Here is a 21,147-nt window from a genome sequence, read left to right as displayed (position 1 = left end):
ATATGCGTGAACACCTACCGTGGTCACATGGGGATCATTACCTGTCTTGACCAGCACAAGGATATGTTTGCATCAGCGGGACTGGACCTTGCAGGCCAAAGGTTAGATACATTGTGGACGCTAATTTGAATTTGTTATCCGGGAATTGGGTGCAATCTCAGTTTTCCACCCCAATCAACAGCACACTCTATAGACTTCAGTGGAAGCACCGGACAGGTTTAAACCAGCTTTGCACTCATTCCCAACAGTCTCCTGACCTACACGTTAGAGCAAAAAAAAATCAAGCTGTTTATCCCCGAGTTCGAATGAAGAATTCCGCCCAGTGTATTAACTTTGTCCGATGTTCTCCAGGATTATTCTTGGAATGAGAGGATTTTCTGATAGAGGAAAGATTGCGTCCGTTGGGCCTACATTCTCTGGAGTTTAGAAGAATGAGAGGTGACCTCTTTGGAACGTATAGGATTCTGAGAGGGTTTGACAGGTATAATAACTCCAGCGGAGGGCCAGGCAAAGCAACCAAAGGTTTTTTCCAGAACAAAAACAGGAGCCGCAGTTCGGGAGTACAACAAGCTTCTCGGTCCAGGACCATCGGGAACACGGCCCAGATCTGGGTTACAGTATTTAGACTCCAGCTGACAAGTCCCTATTGGGCGAGCCTCCGCCCCAGTCAATATGGGAACTCATGCTCCACAAATTCCACAGGGAGGTCAATCGACGACCCCCCCCCTCCCGCTAGTCTTCATGGGGGCTTTAACATCCCTCCCTCCTTCAGTCCGTTTCGTCCTCATCTCTCCCGCGACAAAGAGGGCCACTTCTGCCTTTGAGCGCTCAGCCTCGAGTCCATGGCAGATGGAGCTGGACATGTGACCATTGCTTCCTCAAGGAGCCCCTGAAGGTCATGGATGCAGGTTTGTCATCGTTACCAGCCACCGGGGGTGATCCAATTTCTTCGACTATTCGGGGAGACGATCCTAGGGTCCTCCGTGGGCAGTAGAGACATCCACGGACTGGGGTTGGAGACGTGGTTTCGACAAGTGCAGGCTCCCTACTCCTAAGGTGGTCTAAGTGCTTTTTGAGGACTTTTCCTTGAACCTTGATTTTGTAGGAGATAGACTCCATCTTCTCCAATACGACTCCAGAGACCCAACTAGAGCTATACCGGAGGTTACACGCCTACACGGCCATTTCTCCCCGTCTTAAACACTCTCTCAGACCTCATGGTGTCATAATTTCTACTTTGATTCTCCTGTTTGGACTCCACCTACCCCAACAAATTGAGAAAGAACAGGCTCAGCCTGGAACAAAGTCGTCATCCCATCACAGTCTTTGGCAGGCGACTCACGTGGTATGTAGTGTAGTTCGATAATCAAACAAATGGTGCCAACCTTGTCTCAATGGATCCGGTTGGCTGCTTCCTCGTCCCGTTTTTGACAGGGTGCCAACCTGGCATTTTTTGCATGTGCGTGATTGAGCCAGGACTGCCCCTGCGTGGGTGTTGGGAGGGTGCAGGGGTGGGGGCCGGGCCGGGGGGCCCTCCTGTAGTGCATTCAGGCTGGGGGAGGGGGGTGCAGGGTCGTTGCTTTGGAACGCCATTTTTAAATGATCTCTCGCTACACTCTGGAGTTCTAGCGCGCAGATCTCCTCATTGCATAACACTGCAAGCCCGGGAAACACACGGCTAAACCTGGCTTGAAATGGGAATTTTTCCACAATTAGTTGAATCAAATCCATTAACTCTGTTTACTCTCACTATGGATGCTGCCAGACCTGTTGGGTTTTTCCTGCATTCTCTGTTTGTTCTCATTATGTCTTGCGTAACTCAGTGACTCAATGATAAACGTTGATCATTACTGAATCACTGAGGTACATGTAGTTTAACCCATTTACAGCTCAAATGGAGAATTATAAATATAATGCCAGCAGTGATTCCATTAAACATTTTTGCTTTATCCCTCATTGATTACATTTCCTTTGGCGGCACTGGACGATCACGGCAGCGGTCGGGCGGGGCTGGAAATTATTTTCCAGCACTTTCTGATTTTATTTCAGAACATCCGCAGTATTTTGTTTGTGTTGTTCTGGGTTCTGATAGTGCTGGCCGAGAGACAGCAAATCTCACACTCTTATAATATTTCCCTTATTATTAATGAATAAATAACCCAGCAAAACTGAAAGTTTACCTTTGAGAAATCAATTCCGTTATCCCTATTGTGCATAATCCCTGATCTAATATCTTAATTTCCACCTTCTCATTCCTCCACATTCCTGAATCTATTTGATCCATTACATAACTTGTGATTCATGCATGATTCACAACTTTCACACTGAATCCATTTATGCAATACACGCTCATTTTAACGTGAGTCGCTTTTGTCTTTATTAGCTGTATAATCAATAATACACAAACTAAACACTTGCCCTTGCTAGGCGCTGTCTATAGACGTCCCAATCCGTGTGAAACCCTGTTAGGAGCAGTGCATTTTCTGATGAATGCTTGTTTGTTATGCTCATTGATAATTAATTCACATTGTGGTGTGTTCTTTTTGCTTTGCCATTAGTGTGGGACATTCAGAAAGGAAAATGTCTTTGCAGCTTCAGGCATGAAAAGCCGGTTGAGTCTGTGGTTCTCACTGAGATGTATGTGGTGAGCGGATGTGCCAAAGGACTGGTTCATGTCTGGAGCATCAAACCACCTTCACTAGTCAAGGTATTCAGTGCAGAATGGTGTGCCGTTACTAAGTATACTGGTGACCGTGATTCCCTAGATCCCCTTCTTCTTCAATGTCCTGTCCTTTCTAGCGAAAAGAAGAATTAATGTCTGGACTGTGCTGGAACTGGGAAAGGATCAGGTGGTCCAGTGGTTAGCGCCGCACCCTCACAGCTCCAGGGACCCCAGGTTCAATTCCAGCCTCTGGTGACTGTGTGGAGTTTGTACGTTCTACCCCGCATGCTCCGGTTTCCTCCCGTGCTCCGGTTTCCTCCCGCAGTCCAAAGATGTGCAGGTTAAGTGGATTGGCCACGTTAAATTGCCCCTTAGTATCCAAAAGGTTAGGTTGGGTTACGGGGATAGGGTAGAGGTGCGGGCTTAAGTAGGGTGCTCTTTCCAAGAGCCAGTGCAGACTCGATGGGCTGAATGGCCTCCTTCTGGACTGTAAATTCTATGGCGATGTGATCAACTTATCCGCATCCTGATCTACCTTAGCCAAATGAAAATAGGGATTATCAAACGTCGCACATCCCGATCTAACTGACCATCCCTAAGTACGATATTTTCCAAAACTCTATCCGGAATACGTACTCGGTGAGATCTTTGCTTTGCTTAACTTTCCTGCGAATGAATGACCTCATATCAATGTTGTAGTGCCACTCAAATGTACATAACCACATAAGGGCCGGGATTCTCCACCCCCCCCACCCCCCCCCCCCCCCCGCCGGGCCCGGTCGTAGAATCGGCTGAGGGGCGGCGTGAATCCCGCCCCGCCGGATTCTCGCGCGTGGGTTATTCGGCGGGGGCGGGAATCGCGTTGCACCGGTCGGAGGCCGTTGGCAGCGGCCACCCCCGGTGATTCTCCGGCCCACGATGGCCGAGTTGCTGCCCGTTTTCGGCCGGTCCCGTCGGCATGAAATACACCAGGTCCTTACCAGAGGGACCTGGCTCTGCGGGCGGCCTGCGAAGTCCTCGGGGGGGAGGACCGGGGGGTGCCCCGACGGTGGCCTGGCCCTCGATCATGGCCCCACCGATCCGCGGGCGGGCCTGTGCCGTGGGGGCACTCTTGCCCTCCGCGCCGGCGGCAGTAACGGTCCGGCCATGGCTGGTGCAGAGAAGAACCCCCCTGCGCATGCGCTGGGATCACGGCAGTACACGCTGGCGCTCCCGCGCATGCGCCAACTCGCGCCGGCCAGCGGAGGCCCTTAGGCGCTGGTTGGCGCGTCTAGCCCCTGAAGGTGCAGAGCATTCCGCACCTTCCAGGCACCCGACGCCGGAGTGGTTCACGCCACTCCCTCGGCGCCAGTATGGCCCGTCCTGCCAATGAGGGGAGAATCCCGGCCAAGGTCTTCAATGTGTCCATCTGTAAATAACAGGTAACATATACAGTGGCTACGGCAGGCAAGAGACACTTGAATATATGCTTAACGGTTAAGCAGCTAATGACAGACCCTTCCAACAGTACCCGGGAACATATATGGGGTAGGTTACTGGCATCAATCAGGCTCATAGCTCAGAGTCAACATATAGGGCGAAATTCTCCGTTATCGGAGGAAAGTCCGCCGATCGGCGCAAAAAACGGCGCAAATCCGACTTGCGTCACGTCGGAAAAATGGGTCGATAGTCTCCGGCCCGAAATGGGCCTAGCAGCGACGTAACGGGATCCGCGCTTGCGCAGTGGTTCACGCCGTGCAGCGTCATACGCGCTGCACGGCGTGACGGCTCATAAGGCCGCGCTGCTCCCCCCCCACCCGACCGGAACACCCGACCGCAACACCCGACTGGATGGCTGGCCGTTGCTCAGCCCCGAGGTTTCGAGTCACGCGATGTGGAGGCGCTCCTGGACGCGGTGGAGCAGAGGAGGGACGCCCTGTATCCCGGGCACGGCCGCAGAGTTGCCCCATGCCACAGCCGGCGTCTGTGGAGGGAAGTGGCAGAGGCCGTCACCGCTGTGGCCCTGACACCATGGACAGGCACCCAGTGCCACAAGAAGGTGAACGACCTCGTCAGAGCAGGCAGGGTGAGCCTCCCCCATATCCCCCCCCTCCCCCATATCCCCCCTCCCCATATCCCCCCTCTCCCCATATCCCCCCCATATCCCCCCTCCCCATATCCCCCCTCCCCCATATCCCCCCCTCACCCATAACCCCCCCTCCCCCATATCCCCCCCTCCCCCATATCCCCCTCCCCATATCCCCCCTCCCCCCCCTCCCCATATACCCCCCTCCCCCATATCCCCCCCCTACCCATATCCCCCATATCCCCCCTCCCCCCATATTCCCCCCTCCCCATATCCCCTATATCCCCCCTCCCCCATATCCCCCCTCCCCATATCCCCCTCCCCCATATCCCCCTCCCCCATATCCCCCCTCCCCCATATCCCCCATATCCCCCCTCCCCCATATCCCCCCTCCCCCATATCCCCCCTTCCCCATAGCCCCCCCTCCCCCATATCCTCCAGTGAATCCAGCCCTAACCTTAACCTCTGCAATGCACGCGCAACCGATGGCGTGCATTCATATACCTGCCTAACACTGTTGCCTTTTACCCCTGCCCCCCCCCCCCCCACAGGAGAAGCGCGCACAACAACAATAGGGAGCATGTGAGGACTGGAGGAGGGGCCCGTTGATGAGAGGCCACTGACCGTACACGAGGAAAGGGCCCTGGAACTGGCTGGCGGACCTGAGGACCAGGAGGTTGCTGATGCAGAGGTCGGGGGCGTACTAGCGAGTGAGCCACCGACAGCCCGTCCCCATATCCCCCCTCCCCTATATCCCCCTCCCCCGTATCACCTGATCACTGCCTGATGTCTAACCATGCATGCTTCTTTGTGTATCGCAGGACCAAACGTCCAGGCACCAATCCCCGCAGATGCAGACCGCCCGCAGGATGCCCCTCGGAGACCACAGGAGACGGAGAGACCCGCACCCTCCAGCATGCGACGCCCGCAGGATGCCCCCTTGGAGACTACAGGAGACGGAGAGACCCGCACCCTCCAGCATGCGACGCCCGCAGGATGCCCCTCGAAGGACCACAGGAGACGGAGAGACCCGGACCCTCCAGCATGCGACGCCCGCAGGATGCCCCTCGGAGACCACGGGAGACGGAGAGACCCGCACCCTCCAGCATGCGACGCCCGCAGGATGCCCCTCGGAGACCACGGAGACGGAGAGACCCGCACCCTCCAGCATGTGACGCCCGCAAGGATGCCCCTCGCACACCACGGGGAGACGGAGAGACCTGGAGCAACAGGGAGACGACACCCCCCGTCACGTGCGGGAGCGACCACCCAGCGATGAGGGGGGGCAGCCACAGGCCCCCGTCACATCCGAGCCAGGACACCACTACCCAGGACACCACTACCCAGGACACCCCTACCCGGGACAGCACTACCCAGGACACCCCTACCCGGGACAGCACTACACAGGAAGACGAAATACCGGACAGTGAGTCAGAGTGGATGGGTGGAGACGAACCCCCCACCCCAAAGTGCCATGGACTCAGAGTGGGACGAAGAGCACGACACAACGCCACTGCTGTCACCAACACCCTCCACCATCGCAGAAACACTCACCACGGTTGGGCACTTTAGTGATGAGGCGTCTGGTACACTCACTAGTGCGCACAACACAGCCGTCCCGGTACAGCAGGTGGAGGTAGGAGCAGCAGAGGGACCGGGCGGTCGGAGGGCAGCCCAGCCCAAGCGAACATCTGCCGCCCAGATGGATCCCGGGATCCTGCAGTTACCACACCCACACATAGATCCGATGCAACCACCGACCCGGAGACGAGCGAAGAGGGTGACGGGCGGCTTGCGGCGGCTGCGGTCGCAGGTGGAGGAGTCCACCCGCGTCCAGGAGCTGGGAGTGGTGCCGGTCATGCGTGCCACCCAGGCTGACACCGCACGGGTGGCGTCCGCGGTGGAGGCAATGGGTGCGACGGTGTCAGACATTGGGAACGGTTTGCGAGGCCTGGGGCCTTCCGTGCAGGCGGCGTCTGTGGCCCAGGAAATGGCTGCCATCTCACAGGGAGGCATGAGCCAGTGCCAGCGCCAGATGGCAGAGGCGCTTAACGCCATAGCCCCAGTCTCTGCAGGCCATGGCCCAGTCTCAGCAGGCCATCGCTGAGGGCATCGGCGCCAGTGGCCATGTGCGAGCCGGCGTCGCACTGTCACAGACAGGGTTTGCCAACACCCTGGGCTCCATGGCTGCAAACCTGCAGACCCCTGTCGATACCAGCACGGGCCTCCAGGACTGGCAGGGCCAGATGTCGGGGGGGGGGGCCGTCGGATGGCCAGTCCGTTCGCATCCCCCACCCATGTAGAGGCGTGGGGGGCCATCGGGCACCCCGAGGAGGAGGAGGTGGTGTGGTCCGTCCCGGCTCCTCTGTAGGGGAGGTCCCGGTACTACCGCGACACCTCGGACTCCCCCCCCTTCCGTCCCAGGTGCATCGGGTGGGCAACGGGCAGGACAGGCTGGCAGCTCGCCATCCCAGTCGCCTGGGCCGCAGCCTGGCCCATCTAGGCCAGGACGCCCCCAGGAAACGGCCGCCAAAGGGATCCAGTGTCAGAGGGCAGGAATCACAGGAGTCCACCTCCAGTTCTGCTGTACCGTCTGGGGAACCACGGAGACATAGTCAAAGGGCCCGTAAGGCCAAACAATTAGACACTGAGTAAGTTGGCACGGGTGCAGGGGCACAGATGAGATTTTAGGGGCTAGGGCACGTGCATGAACTCCTTTGGTTATTAAAGTCAATGTTACACCTACAGAAGCTGCCTTTGTGCTCTGTCCAAAGTGTGCGGGGGTGTCATGTACGTTGAGCGCAAGTGTGTGTGTGAGGGGTGGTCTTACCTCAGCCCCAGGTGAGTCTGCCCCCTTCCCCTGGGCCGCCATCAACATCCCCCGGGCAGAGGACGGGACCGTGCGCTGCAGTGTCACCAGCCGCATGCAGGGATGGTCCGGGTGGATGGTGGTACTGTGGCCATGGGTCAGACATAGTCCAACGATGTAGAGCCAGGAGCTCATCGCAGGGCGGGTTGTCATCATCCTCCATGGCCTGCGATAGACACGCGTCCACCCGCAACTGTGTGAGCCCGGCCCGTTGTGCCGCAGGTGGATCGGCAATGGGGGTGGGGGGGGATGGTGTGCATGCGGGTGGGGTGGGTGGGGTTGGGGAGGGGGGTGAGGGGTGCTGGGTGGGTGGATGGGTGGGGGGTGTGGGTGGTCGGCTGTTGCCATGGTGTGCGGTCTGTGGCCATACTACCCGATTCCCACACCATCTAGTCAGTGAAGCGGGCGTCTATCAGTCTGTCCCGTGCCCGCTGGGCCAGCCGGTAACGGTGGACAGCCACCCGCCTGTGTCTACCCTGTCTGCCCTGACCATTGCCCCCATCCCCCTCATCTGGGAGGACTGGGCCTCTTCCTGCTGCTCCTCCACTCCGCCCCTCCTCTGCCTGCGGCACATCGCCCCTCTGCTGGGCTATGTTGTGCAGGACGCAGCACACCACAATGATGCGGCCGACCCTATCTGACCGATACTGGGAGGGCGCCCCCAGAGAGGTCCAGGCACCTGAAACGCATCTTCAGCACGCCAAAGCACCTCTCGATCACTCCCCTTGTCGCTACATGGGCATCATTGTAGCGGTTCTCCGCCTCATTGCGTGGCCTCCGTATAGGCGTCATCAGCCACGATCGCAATGGGTAGCCCCTGTCGCCCAGCAACCAGCCCCTCAGCCGGGGATGGCGTCCCTCGTACATGCCGGGGATGGATGACCGCGACAACACGAATGAGTCGTGTACACTGCCTGGGTGACGGGCGCAGACGTGCAGGATCATCATGCGGTGGTCGCAGACCACCTGTACGTTCATCGAATAGGTCCCCTTCCTATTAGTGAACACGGCCCTGTTATCTGCAGGTGCCCGCACGGCGACGTGCATCCCATTCGATCGCGCCCTGGACCATGGGGAACCCGGCAACGGCAGAGAAGCCCACGGCCCGGGCATCTTGGCTGGCCTGGTCCACGGGGAAGCGGATGTAGTGGTGCGCCATGGCATATAGGGCATCTGTCACTGCCCGGATGCACCGATGCACTGATGTCTGCGATATGCCGGACAGGTCCCCACTCGGTGCCTGGAATGACCCCGTTGCATAAAAGTTCAGGGCCACCGTAACCTTGACGGACACGGGGAGAGGGTGTCCCCCGCCAGTGCCACGCGGTGACAGGTGTGCCAGCAGGTGGCAGATGTGTGCCACGGTTTCCCGGCTCATCCGGAGTCTCCACCTGCATTCCCGGTCCGTGAGGTCCTGGTATGACTGCCGGGGCCGGTACACACGGGGCGCCCTCGGGTGCCTCCGTTGCCGTGGGGCCGCGACGTCCTCCTCCCCCTCCTCGTCCTGTCGGTCAGGTGTCCCTCCAGCCTGGGCGGCTGCCGCCTGCCCCTCTGCGGCAGCCTGCGCCGCCTCTCTGGCACGCTCCTCCTCCTCCTCCTCATCCAGGGCAACATAGACATGAGCGGCTGCCACCACGGCGGCCAACATCGCTGGATGATCTGAAAACATGACGGCCTGGTGGGGGGGAGGGAACGACGACATGTCATCATTGCCCATATCCCCACCTCCCCCCAGCCAGGTGGCATGGACCGCATGGGTCCAACTGTTGGAGGCTGGCACCTGGCCAGGTGGACCAACTCACTTGCCCTCCCATCCCCCTCCTCGGCACGGACCCCCCCCAACCTCCACCTCAGCACGGACCCCCCCCCCCCCCCCCCAACCTCCACCCCGGCACGGCACGGACCCCCCCCCCCCCAACCTCCACCCCAGCACGGACCCCCCCAACCTCTACCCCAGCACGGACCCCCCCCCCAACCTCCACCCCAGCACGGACCCCCCCCCCCAACCTCCACCCAGCACGGACCCCCCCCAACCTCCACCCCCGGCACGGCACGGAACGCCCCCCCCAACCTCCACCCCGGCACGGACCCCCCCCCAACCTCTACCCCAGCACGGACACCCCCCCCCCAACCTCCACCCCCAGCACGGACCCCCCCCCCACCTCCACCCCGGCACGGACCCCCCCCAACCCTCCACCCCGGCACGGAACCCCCCCCCCCAACCTCCACCCCAGCACGGGACCCCCCCCCCAACCTCCACCCCAGCACGGACCCCGCCCCCAACCTCCACCCCGGCACGGACCCCCCCCCAACCTCCACCCCCAGCACAGACCCCCCCCCCCAACCTCCACCCCGGCACGGACCCCCCCCCCAACCTCCACCCCGGCACGGACCCCCCCCAACCTCCACCCCAGCACGGACCCCCCCCAACCCTCCACCCCGGCACGGACCCCCCCCCCGCAACCTCCACCCCGGCACGGCACGGACCCCCACAACCTCCACCCAGCACGGACCCCCCCCAACTCCACCCCAGCACGGACCCCCCTCCCAACCTCCACCCCAGCACGGACCCCCCCCCCCCACCCCCCCCAACCTCCACCCTGGCACGGACCCCCTCCGGCACTCCCCTGGAGCCCAGCCTACTCTAACCTCCCCCCCCGCCGCACACACACACACACACAACCCCGAGACACACCTCTCCTCACGCATTCAGACTGCGGCCACGCCATTTCCCTGCCCAGAGCCAACCCCCCAGGCCGTCACTCACCTCCACGCTGGTCGGCGTGAGCCTGGAGTACCGGGTCACGCCGATGAAAAGGAGGTTTGATTCACGTCGACGTGAACGGTCATCACGTCGACGGGACTTCGGCCCATCTGGAAGGGAGAATATCGGCAGGCCGAAAATCGGCTGCCTTGCGTAGACCCGTGACATTCTCCGCGGCAGCGGCGCCATTAACACCCCGCCGACTTTTCTCCCTTCGGAGACTTCGGCAACCGGCGGGGGCGGGATTCACGGCGGCCAAAGGCCATTCTCCGACCCTCTGGGGGGTCGGAGAATGACGCCCATATTCTCTCAACAACATACTCACCTGATGAAGGAGCTACGCTCCAAAAGCTAGTGATTCCAAATAAACCTGTTGGACTTTAACCCGGTGTTGTAAGACTTCTTACTGTGCTCACCCCACTTACTGTGCTCACCCCAGTCCAACGCCGGCATCTTCACATCATATATTCTGAGCAAGAAAGTGATAGGTCCAGTTGGGGTGCCAATCGATCAATGCTGGTGGGAAAGGTTGTAGCCTGGTGGCACTGACCCACATTATTCTTATGGAATTGGTGGAAAATAGTTTCAATTCTTGCCTTTATGGTCTGCTTCTGCCTCTGCAGCAAGTGTTACTGAACAGAGCACCCACAGCAGACGTTCTGGCAAGTAGGTAGTTATAATGACATTTTAACACCAGTTTTTGCTCGTTAAAGGGAGTTAAAATCTCTCCCCACTGTACTGGAGAATGAATCAGTTATGAGAGAGTAAAAGGTCATCGATCTGAACGTTGGGCTGGATTTTGTCACAGGCGCGAAAGTCCTGCCACTGGCTCAAAAGCGGAAGGTGACCCTTCTTCAACCAGTGGTTGGCCCATGGAGGAGGCAAGAGCCCTTAATTGGCCATGCAAATAGCTCAGCTGAGCTCATGGTGTATGGCACGTCTGCCAGCTTTCCTGCCACAGGCAGAATAGCATGTATCGCTCTCTCCCCCCCCCCCCCCCCCCCATTTTGACAATCTTTCCAGCTTGTCGGCAAGGGGCCGCTTAAATTCTGCCCATGAACTCTCAGTGTCTGTCTCCACTGTTTGTGCCTGACCTGCTGAGTATTTCATCCTTTCTATTTCTATAATAGATGATAGCTTTGCATATTTACTTTAGGCTTAGAATTAGAAAATCCTCCATAGTCGCAACGCAATTCAGAATAAAAGGGTAAAAATGATCATCTTGAAATAGAGACCAGTGTTACGACATGATCGAGCTGGGGTCTAGACATTCTACTCTGTTTACTGTGTGATGTATAATATTGACTGTTGAAATTCATTCTGTGTCACTTTGGCAGGATTGATGTGGTTGTACTATTCAATTGATGAATTCCCTTCTTTGATTATTCAGGTTCTGATTGGTCATATAAGCTCAATCACATGTCTGTCTGTTGATCAATGGCATTTGATCAGTGGAAGCAAAGATAGATGTGTTAAGGCCTGGAGTATGATTGGAAAATTTAGTGAATGTTTAATGACTTTCAACCATCCACAGTAAGTAACTTAATAGTAAATAAGGCATCAATGATGCATAATCATTCCAAACTCGAACATTAAAAATAACCTTTGTCAAAATGGATGAAAAACATTCTTGCCAATTTTTCTCCACGTGTAATAGATTAGGTTTAATTTCTATATTTTTGTCTCTTTAAGCTTCAACACAACATGACAACTTTTTCCATCTTTAATTATAGCAGCAGGAGGTTTTGCTTCTTGGATTAAAGTTTTTAATGGACCCACTGGTTTCAGAGCATGTGTGTTCCGTAGTATGAACAAACCATTTTCGTGTCTGTTGTTTCCTCCCACAAGTCCCGAAAGACGTGCTTGTGAGGTGAATTGGACATACTGAATTCTCCCTTTGTGTACCCGAACAGGCACCATTCGTGTGGCGACTAGGGGATTTTCACAGGAACTTTATTGCAGTGTTAATGTAAACCTACTTGTGACACTAATAAAGATTATACTAATCCCATAACCTAACCTGCACATCCCTAGACACTAAGGGGCAATTTAGCATGGTCAATCCACCTAACTTGCATATCTTTGGTCTGTGGGAGGAAACCGGAGCACCCGGAGGAAACCCACTCAGATACGGGGAGAACGTGCAGACTCCACACAGTCAGTCACCCAAGACTGGAATTGAACCCGAGTCCCTGGTGCTGTGAGGCAGCAGGGCTAACCATTGTGCTGCCCTGCCACCCTAAAACACCGTGCCACCCTTCCAAGACTTTGCATTAATAAAAACTCATTTAACAGAGAAACCTATGGATCCCATTACAGCCTAAATGAGCGCCTTGAGAACAAAGAGAATAACACTTTGGGGTGGGTTGAAACAATAAATTAGAAAGGTACAAATGACATTGAAGATATTTCTCATGTTGTACGAATTGGTTTTGGACGTCTTGTGGCAGTGGGTGGTGTCCCTGCATCTGATCCTGAAGCCCTGGATTTGAGTCCCCCCCCCACCAGAGGGCTTGATGGCCAAGGAAGATGCGTTTGTTACACGGGCAAACAAGTAAGCAAATCTTTCCAATCTGCTTTTGGTGGCTGATCTCCTGGTCAGCTGTGCCTGATGTGGAGTGTCGCCCTTCAAGCTACAGCTGGTTTCAGGCTATCGGCCTGTGCCAGGAAAAATAAGCTACAGAAAACAGATATAACCTAGTGCTTTGCCTGTCTCACTCCTACGTCTAAGTAATTTGCTGTTGTATAACGCAAACAATTTGTTTCCAGAAGTGTCTCTATGTGACTGGTTTTATTTCTCTTCCCTGTCCTGATCTTTCTGTTTCACTCAGCCCTTTTCCCCCCAAGTCTCTCACATTCTTCCTTTCATTGTTGGCTTGTTACCATCTCAATCTTGCCCTTTCCATCACCATCCATACAGTGAGATGACAGTCAACACACAGCTGGGTATTGGGTAGACAAAATTATCTTCCTTCTCTTTCCTATATATGAGCAACATGGGCTGGGATTTTCCTCCCAACCCTCCATGTTTTCTGACGGTGGAGATGGCTCTGTATTGGCCTTCACGACCTGTTGAAGTCTACAACGTTCTGTATGTCTTGCTTACCGAGAGTTGTCTTCGGCCGGACCCGAAGATCGCACTGGTGGGAAGGGCCAAAAAAAACCCTCCCAAGGTCTCCCTCTTATATACCTACTGTGCAGCCTCTCTCTTTACCTTCTCCTGAACGATGTTTCTCTTTACTCCCCTCAATAAGATCTCACTTGCTGTCTTCCTCCTCTTGTCCTTATTCCACATGCTCTCATTCCTTCTCTGTTTCGCTGATTGGGTAACTCTCGATTTCCTGATTAAGAGTTCTGTGTTTATCTAGTCCTCTGTGGCTTCCCATCTTATCATTTAGATGTCCCGCCCCCCCGCCCCCCCCCCGCCCCCCCCGCCCCCCCCCCGCCCCCGAAAGTAAAAGCTTGGAACTTTCAACATTTACCTCACAGATTGGAACTGTAACCCAATTTTGATTTATTTCGTATATTATCGATTTCACTGATAGACCAATCTTAGAAAAACTTAGAAGGGCTTAGAAAGACTGACAAATCAGGTGCAGAAAAATGACAATCGCAAGAATTCTAATTATTTCCATTAAATAGATTTTGCGGTGAATACAGCAAGCCCTTTGAAGACCTGAATGTGTTGTAATATTTTAGTCCTGATATTTACAAGGGCCGCTTGTTTGGAGGGTTGCTTTATGCATGGAAACTCAGTATGAAATGTCCTTATGTCCTGTAATTATTAACTGCAGTCACCTGCAGCAAGAGGACTTGTTATAACCTGCCTACTGACGATTGGCTGATTGGCTGGGGACTAATGACTATCCCACAATCCTATGGGAGTATGAACTTCCCCAATGAGGGGGGCGGAGGAACTCCTACTATAAATATAGCTGGCCAGTCCAGGAACCAGGAGGAAGGAGAAGGTAGCAAGGGCAGTTACTGCTACTGTTATGTATATATTGTTATAGTAAATAAACGTTATTATTTTGTATCCTTAAAACTCGTGCTGGATTCTTCGGGGCCCTTACAAAAGGACTCTATGGCGGAGCAGCTAGGGAGGTCGAAAGAGATTGTACCCCTGCACCTCCAGAAAACAGTGCTGTAGAAGCGGTTTCCCACTTATCTGAAGGATTATCATAGAATTTACAGTGCAGAAGGAGGCCATTCGGCCCATCGAGTCTGCACCGGCTCTTGGAAAGAGCACCCTACCCAAGGTCAACACCTCCACCCTATCCCCATAACCCAGTAACCCCACCCAACACCAAGGGCTCTTCACATCATCTCTTGTTGGGTTTCCTGAGGCATAGAAACATGACCACATTGGTTAAAAGTAGAAGCACTGTTAAAATGAAGGACAGTCTCCTTAAAGTGTTCCAATGACTGTCTCACCTCCAGCGGTGGGGGGGTGCGTGGAGTTGCTCGCCTGGCCCTCACGAACAGGCAGGGTTAAGTTGTGGTTGGATTTCTGTTTCAAATGTTAGCATTTTAACATCTAACTCAAACTACTGGCCTTTGGGGTTAAAATTATCCACTTTATTTTGATGTACTCTCAATTTTATGTCAATGATCAAATCCAATTTCTAGCGATGTTTTTCTCCAGGGAAGTGCTGTGTGTGAAATTTCTTTATCTGCGTGTGATCAGTGGATGTGGCGATGGAAAGATCCGGATTTTCGACGTATGCAATGGCAGCTGCCTAAGAGTAATGAGAGCAAACGGCCGTGGTGATCCTGTGCTATCCTTACATCCTACTGGAAACACGTACGTATGTGGTAAACTGTTAGAAACTGCACTCATTACTTTGCGGGTTCTTATTTGTTCTTGCCTCCCAGATCATTAAAAATAGCCGCCTTAGAAAACCTTAAAGAAAAACTAGTTTTTATATAGCACCATTCATGACCACAGGACATGCCAAAGCACTTAAATCAAGTAAAGTGGGAAACATGGCAGGATATTTGCACACAACCGATTCCACAAGTCAGCAATGTAATAAAGACCAGATAATGTCAGTGTCATGTTGATTGAGGGACAAGTACTGACCAGGATCTCTTCTATATGGTCCCATGGGATCCATCAAGCTCATTTGAGAGGGCAGACCGGACTTTGGTTTAACATCACATCAAAAAGGTGGCACTTAGGCTCAGCCTGATACAATTTAGGGTAGGCTCAGCCTGATATAATTTAAGGTGGTCCACAGAGTGCACTTGACGGGGGCGAGGTTGAGTAGGTCTTTGGGGTAGAGGACAGATGTGGAAGGTGCTCAGGGAGCCCGGTGAACCATGCCCATATGTTTTGGTCATGCCCGGCACTGGAGGGGTTCTGGAGAGGAGTGGCGGGAGCAATATCTCAGGTGGTGAAAGTCCAGGTCAAGCCAAGCTGGGGGGCTAGCAATATTTGGAGTAGTGGACGAACCGGGAGTGCAGGAGGCGAAAGGGGCCGGCATTCTGGCCTTTGCGTCCCTAGTAGGCCCAGCGAAGGATCTTGCTAATGTGGAAGGAGGCGAAGCCCCCCAGCCTGGAGGCCTGGATAAATGATATGGCTGGGTTCATAAAGTTGGAGAGGATTAAGTTTGCCTTGAGAGGATCTGCGCAGGGGTTCTACAGGAGGTGGCAACCGTTCCTAGACTATCTAGCGGAGCGTTCGAGGAAGGTCGGTCAGCAGCAGCAGCAACCTTGGGGGGGAGGGGGGGGGGGGGTGGAGGGCCGTCCTGGGAGGGGGGGGGGGGTGGAGGGGACGTCCTGGGAGGGGGGGGGGGGTGGAGGGGACGTCCTGGGAGGGGGGGGGGTGTGGAGGGGACGTCCTGGGAGGGGGGGGGGTGGAGGGGACGTCCTGGGAGGGGGTGGGGGGGTGGAGGGGACGTCCTGGGAGGGGTGGGGGGGGTGGAGGGGACGTCCTGGGAGGGGGGGGGGGGGGGGGGTGGGAGGGTGGAGGGGACGTCCTGGGAGGGGGGGGGGGGAAGGGGGGGGACTGCCTGGGAGGGTGGATGAGCAAGAGATAACATGAAGGGTTGGGGGAAACTGGCACGTACGGGTGAGGGCCAGTGAACAAAGCTGTGTAAATATATCATTTTGCCATGTATATATCTTGCTCTGCGCGATTTTCTATTTTTTTTTTTGTTACGTGTTAATTTTCCAAACAATAGGAATATTCAAGCATATAATTAGTGTAGCTGTACAGTAAATAATATTATCCTTTAAAAACAGCGATTGATTATATATATATATATATATATATACTACAAATAAACACAAAATACTGTATACACTTCCATATACGACTTCCACATACAATTCCTCCTCATTTACATCCAAGGATCATGAAAAATGTCATTCAGCAACTTAGAACCATAGAATTCCTACAGTGCAGAAGGAGGCCATTCGGCACATTAAGTCTGTACTGACCCTCTGAAAGAGCACCCTACCTAGGCCCATTCTTGCTCCCTATCCCCATAACCCCATCTAACCTGCACATCTTTGGACACTAAGAGGCAATTTATCATGGCCAATCCACATAACCTGCTCATCTTTGGACTGTGGGATGAAACCAGAGCACCCAGACGAAACCCATGCAAAGAAGGGGAGAAAGTGTGTAAAGTCTACACAGACAGTCACCCAAAACCTGAATTGAACCCAGGTCCCTGGTGCTGTGAGGCAGCATTGCTAACCACCGTGCCACCATGCTGTCATGGAAAGACTTAGAAAAAAGAATTCACTATACCAATTCTGATACCACAGTTCTCCAGAAGTAAGGAATTTGCTACTGATTTAATGTGATTTGCCCATGTTTCTCCCAGTGACCAAAAATCGCACATGTTTTCATGTTTTTAACACTTTTACTGTAAGAAACAAACTAATATCAATCTCGAATAAACATTACTTCGTAGGCACCTAATATATAAATGTACAGAAAAGGCATTTTCCCCATTAACTGATCAACAACCAAAAAACCCTTTAATAATAATAATCGTTATTGTCACAAGTAGGCTTACATTAACACTGCAATGAAGTTACTGTGAAAAGCCCCTAGTCGCCACATTCCGGCACCTGTTTCGGGTATACAGAGGGAGAATTCAGAATGTCCAAATTACCTAACAGCACATCTTTTGGGACTTGTGGGAGGAAACTGGAGCACCTGGAGGAAACTCCCGCAGACACAGGGAGAACATGCAGACTCCACACAGACAGTGACCCAAGCCGGAATCGAATCTGGGACCCTGGGGCTGTGAAGCAACAGTGTTGACCACTGTTGGTACCATGCTGCCCTTATATGTTATGCCTCACTCTCAGGAGCTTTGAAGTTATAGTCCCAAACTCCTCTCAGCTTTGAGCAGGATCTCTTATTCTTGTCAACCAAGGTGAGTTTTCCAGTATTGTCAAAAAAGCCCTTCATTTTGTTTCACCTTAAATTAATTAAGACAATTTAAAACATAACTGCTTTAAAATGTCTTGCATTTGTAACAAGTCAGAAGCCTGAGAAAAGTGAAGGTGGTAATTTTTAACCTATAATGGGTGAGGAAGGGCAGGTTAAGAGTTCGGGTGGCACACTGGTTAGCACTGCTGCCTCACAGCGCCATGGACACCTTGACCTTGGATGACTGTGGAGTTTGCATGTTTTCCGGATTCCTCTCACAATCCAACGATGTGAAGGTTAGGTGGCTTGGCCATGCTAAATTGTCCCTTATTGTCCAAATGGTAGGTGGGATTATGGGGATAGCGTGAATGGACCTAGGTAGGGTGCTCTTTCAGAGGTTTGATGTAGACTCAATAAGCCGAATGGACTCGTTCTGCACTGTAGAGATTCTATGATTTTAAAAACTGGAAATCTGACTGACAATCTGCCTCCAACACAACCACTTCCAGTTTTAATGGGGACAGGTTGGGAGCTGAGTGACTAACCTACTCTCCAGGTGTAGACAGTCCTCCCAAAATCCACAAACAGGACTGTCCCATTAGGCCCATCGTATCAGCCTGTTCCTGTCCTACCAAACTAATTTCTTCCTATCTTGACTCCATATTCTCTCCTCTTGTCCAGTCCTTCCAACCTCACATTCGTGATTCCTCTGATGCTTTACATCATATCAACAACTTCCAGTTCCCCGGCCCTAACCGCCCCCTCTTTACCATGGATGTCCAATCCCTCTAAACCTCCTTTCCCCACCGGGATGATCTGAGGGCTCGCTGCTTCTTCCTCAAACAGAGGCCCCCGAACAATCCCCCATCCACCAGCACTCTCCTCCAGCTGGCAGAACTTGTCATCTCACTCAACAATTTCTCCTTCAACATAGGGCAGCACGGTAGCATAGTGGTTAGCAGTTGCTTCACAGCTCCAGGGTCCCAGGTTCGAATCCCGGCTGGGTCATTGCCTTTGCGGAGTCTGCACGTTCTCCCCATGTTTGCGTGGGTTTCCTCCGGGTGCTCCGGTTTCCTCCCACAGTCCAAAGATGTGCGGGTTAGGTGGATTAGCCATGCTAAATTGCCCTTAGTGTCCAAATAATGTTAAGTAGGGGTTACGGGGATAGGGTAGATATGTGGGCTTCAGTAGGGTGCTCTTTGTAAGGGCTGGTGCAGACTCAATGGGCCGAATGGCCTCCTTCTGCACTAAATTCTATGAATGCCTCATTTCCTCCAAAGCAAAGGGTCCCAGCATGGATCCCAGTTTTTGCCTGTCTCTTTGTGAGGTATGTGGAACATTCCTTGTTCCAGTCCTACTTCAGCCCTATCCCACAACTCTTTAATCGGTACATCGACATCTGTTCCAGTGCCGCTTCATGTTCCCGTTTGGTCCTGGAAAAAATTATTAATTTTGCTTCCAATTACCACCCCTCTATCACCTTCACATGGTCCATCTCCGACACTTCTCTTCCCTTCCTTGACCTTTCTACTTCAAAATTCTGGGATAGACTGTACACTAATTCCACTTCACCCCATTTTTATTTCAATCCATTAATTTTCATTTCTTCCATTAATCTGTTTTTCCCTCACCATCGTTCCCCCCTCCCCCGCCAGTCCACTTGAACCAACTGTTCCTAGTTGCCCTTTCATTCATTGTTCATCTTTGTGCTGCCATTCTCACATTCTAACCTCTTTATGTGCCACTATCAGCACCCTTATTAGCCTTAATTACCTCCATTTACATTCCTTTTGTCTTCTATCCTTGACATCTTTGTCAATCTCCACCTATCGCTGGCCCCCTAGCCAGCCCCACCGCTCCCTCCCCCCCAACAGTATAAATCTGACCCCATTTCCAGTTCTCTCCAGCTTTGACAAAGAGTCACCCAGACTCGAAATGTTAGCTCACTTCTCTCTCCTGCTGAGATTGTCCAGTATTTTCTGTTTTTGTCTCCAGATATAGGTTTGTGATTGAAATATTTTAATGAGGCTGTCAGCCAGTTTTAAAACAAAGGGCTAGATTTCCCAAGGCTCAGGAAACCCTGGAGCTAAAGGGAAGTGTGAAAGGCCCGATCTAGCAGCTAAGTGCCTTTTGAGTACTGCCTGTGAGCCAGGCAGAGCAGGGGTTGGTTCCCTAATCTCTTCCAGTTCCCAAGCTCACCACATTTCCTTTCTATAATCAGAATCTTCCTGCAATAGGAACCATGAACTTTTTGAGTCTTCATTCTGCACATCCATCCTCAACCTCCATCCAGGACTTTGCAACTTTACCTGCAATCTCTTCAATCTTGCCCTCTCTCATTTCCTCCTCTCCACCAATACAGATTAGAAGGACAAACATCGCAAGGGAATACACAATGAACACTAGGAAGTACAATACATTTCCCTTGATTCCTGAAGACCACAGGACAGGCACATATGACCAAAAGTAGGCCATTCAGCCCCTCAAGCCTGCCCTGCCATTTAATGAGATCATGACTGATCTGTGACCTAACTCCATATACCTGCCTTTGGCTCATATCTTTGCTTAACAAAAATCTATGTCTCAGATTTAAAATCAACAACTGATCCAGCTTAAACTGCTGTTTGTGGGAGAGTTCCAAACCTTTACCATTCTTTGAGTGAAGAAATGCTTCCCAACATCTCCCCTGAATAGTCTAGTCCTAATTTTTAGACTGTGCCCCCTAGTTTTAGAATCTCCAGCCAGTAGAAGTAGTTTATCTTTATGTACCCTGTCTTTCCCTGTTAATATCTTGAATACTTCAATTAGATCACCCCTTAACCTTCTAAATTCTATGGAAAACAGTTCTAATTTGAGTAACCTCTCCTCATAATTCAACCTCTGTAGTCCAGGTATCATTTTTGTAAACCTACATTGCACTCGCTCCAAGGCCAAAATATCCTTCCTAAGGTTTGGTGCCCATAACTACTCCAAGTGGTTTTGTATAGCTGCAGCACAACCTCTATGTCTTTATACTCCAATCCTCTAAATATAAAGGCTAGCATTCCATTAGCCTTTTAAAAAAAATTGAATTTAATTTGATTTATTGTTATATGTACCGAGGTAGTGAGAAGTATTGTTCTGCATACAGTCCCGACAGATCGTTCCATAAATGGAAAAACAGAGGACATGCATAAATATACAATGTAAATACATAAGCACAGGCATCGGGTGAGCATACAGAGTGTAGTACTATTCAGTGGAGAAGATGTGTGAAGAGATCAGTTTAGTCCATAAGAGGGTCATTCAGGAGTCTAGTAACAGCGGGGAACAAGCTGTTTTTGAATCTGTTAGTGCGTGTTCTCAGACTTTTGTATCTCATGCTTGATGGAAGAAGTTGGAAGAGAAGAATAAC

At 52.7% G+C, this 21,147-nt stretch overlaps 1 protein-coding gene across 1 annotated transcript in view; it reads left to right on the top strand.

Annotated features, from left to right (window-relative positions):
* The window catches only part of LOC140394754 (F-box and WD repeat domain containing protein 10B-like), a 92,419-nt gene that overhangs the window by 51,245 nt on the left and 20,027 nt on the right, over positions 1-21,147 (top strand). The window contains 5 exon segments of the mRNA XM_072481971.1: positions 2-101; positions 2,384-2,454; positions 2,559-2,707; positions 11,751-11,893; positions 15,006-15,164. Coding sequence (XP_072338072.1) covers positions 2-101; positions 2,384-2,454; positions 2,559-2,707; positions 11,751-11,893; positions 15,006-15,164 — 622 coding nt within the window.

The sequence above is a fragment of the Scyliorhinus torazame genome, chromosome 18 (genome assembly GCF_047496885.1).
Source record: "Scyliorhinus torazame isolate Kashiwa2021f chromosome 18, sScyTor2.1, whole genome shotgun sequence".
In the NCBI taxonomy this organism is placed as follows: Eukaryota; Metazoa; Chordata; class Chondrichthyes; order Carcharhiniformes; family Scyliorhinidae; genus Scyliorhinus; species Scyliorhinus torazame.
The sequence above is the reverse complement of the archived record's forward strand: the minus strand, read 5'-3'. Positions and strand labels throughout refer to the sequence as shown.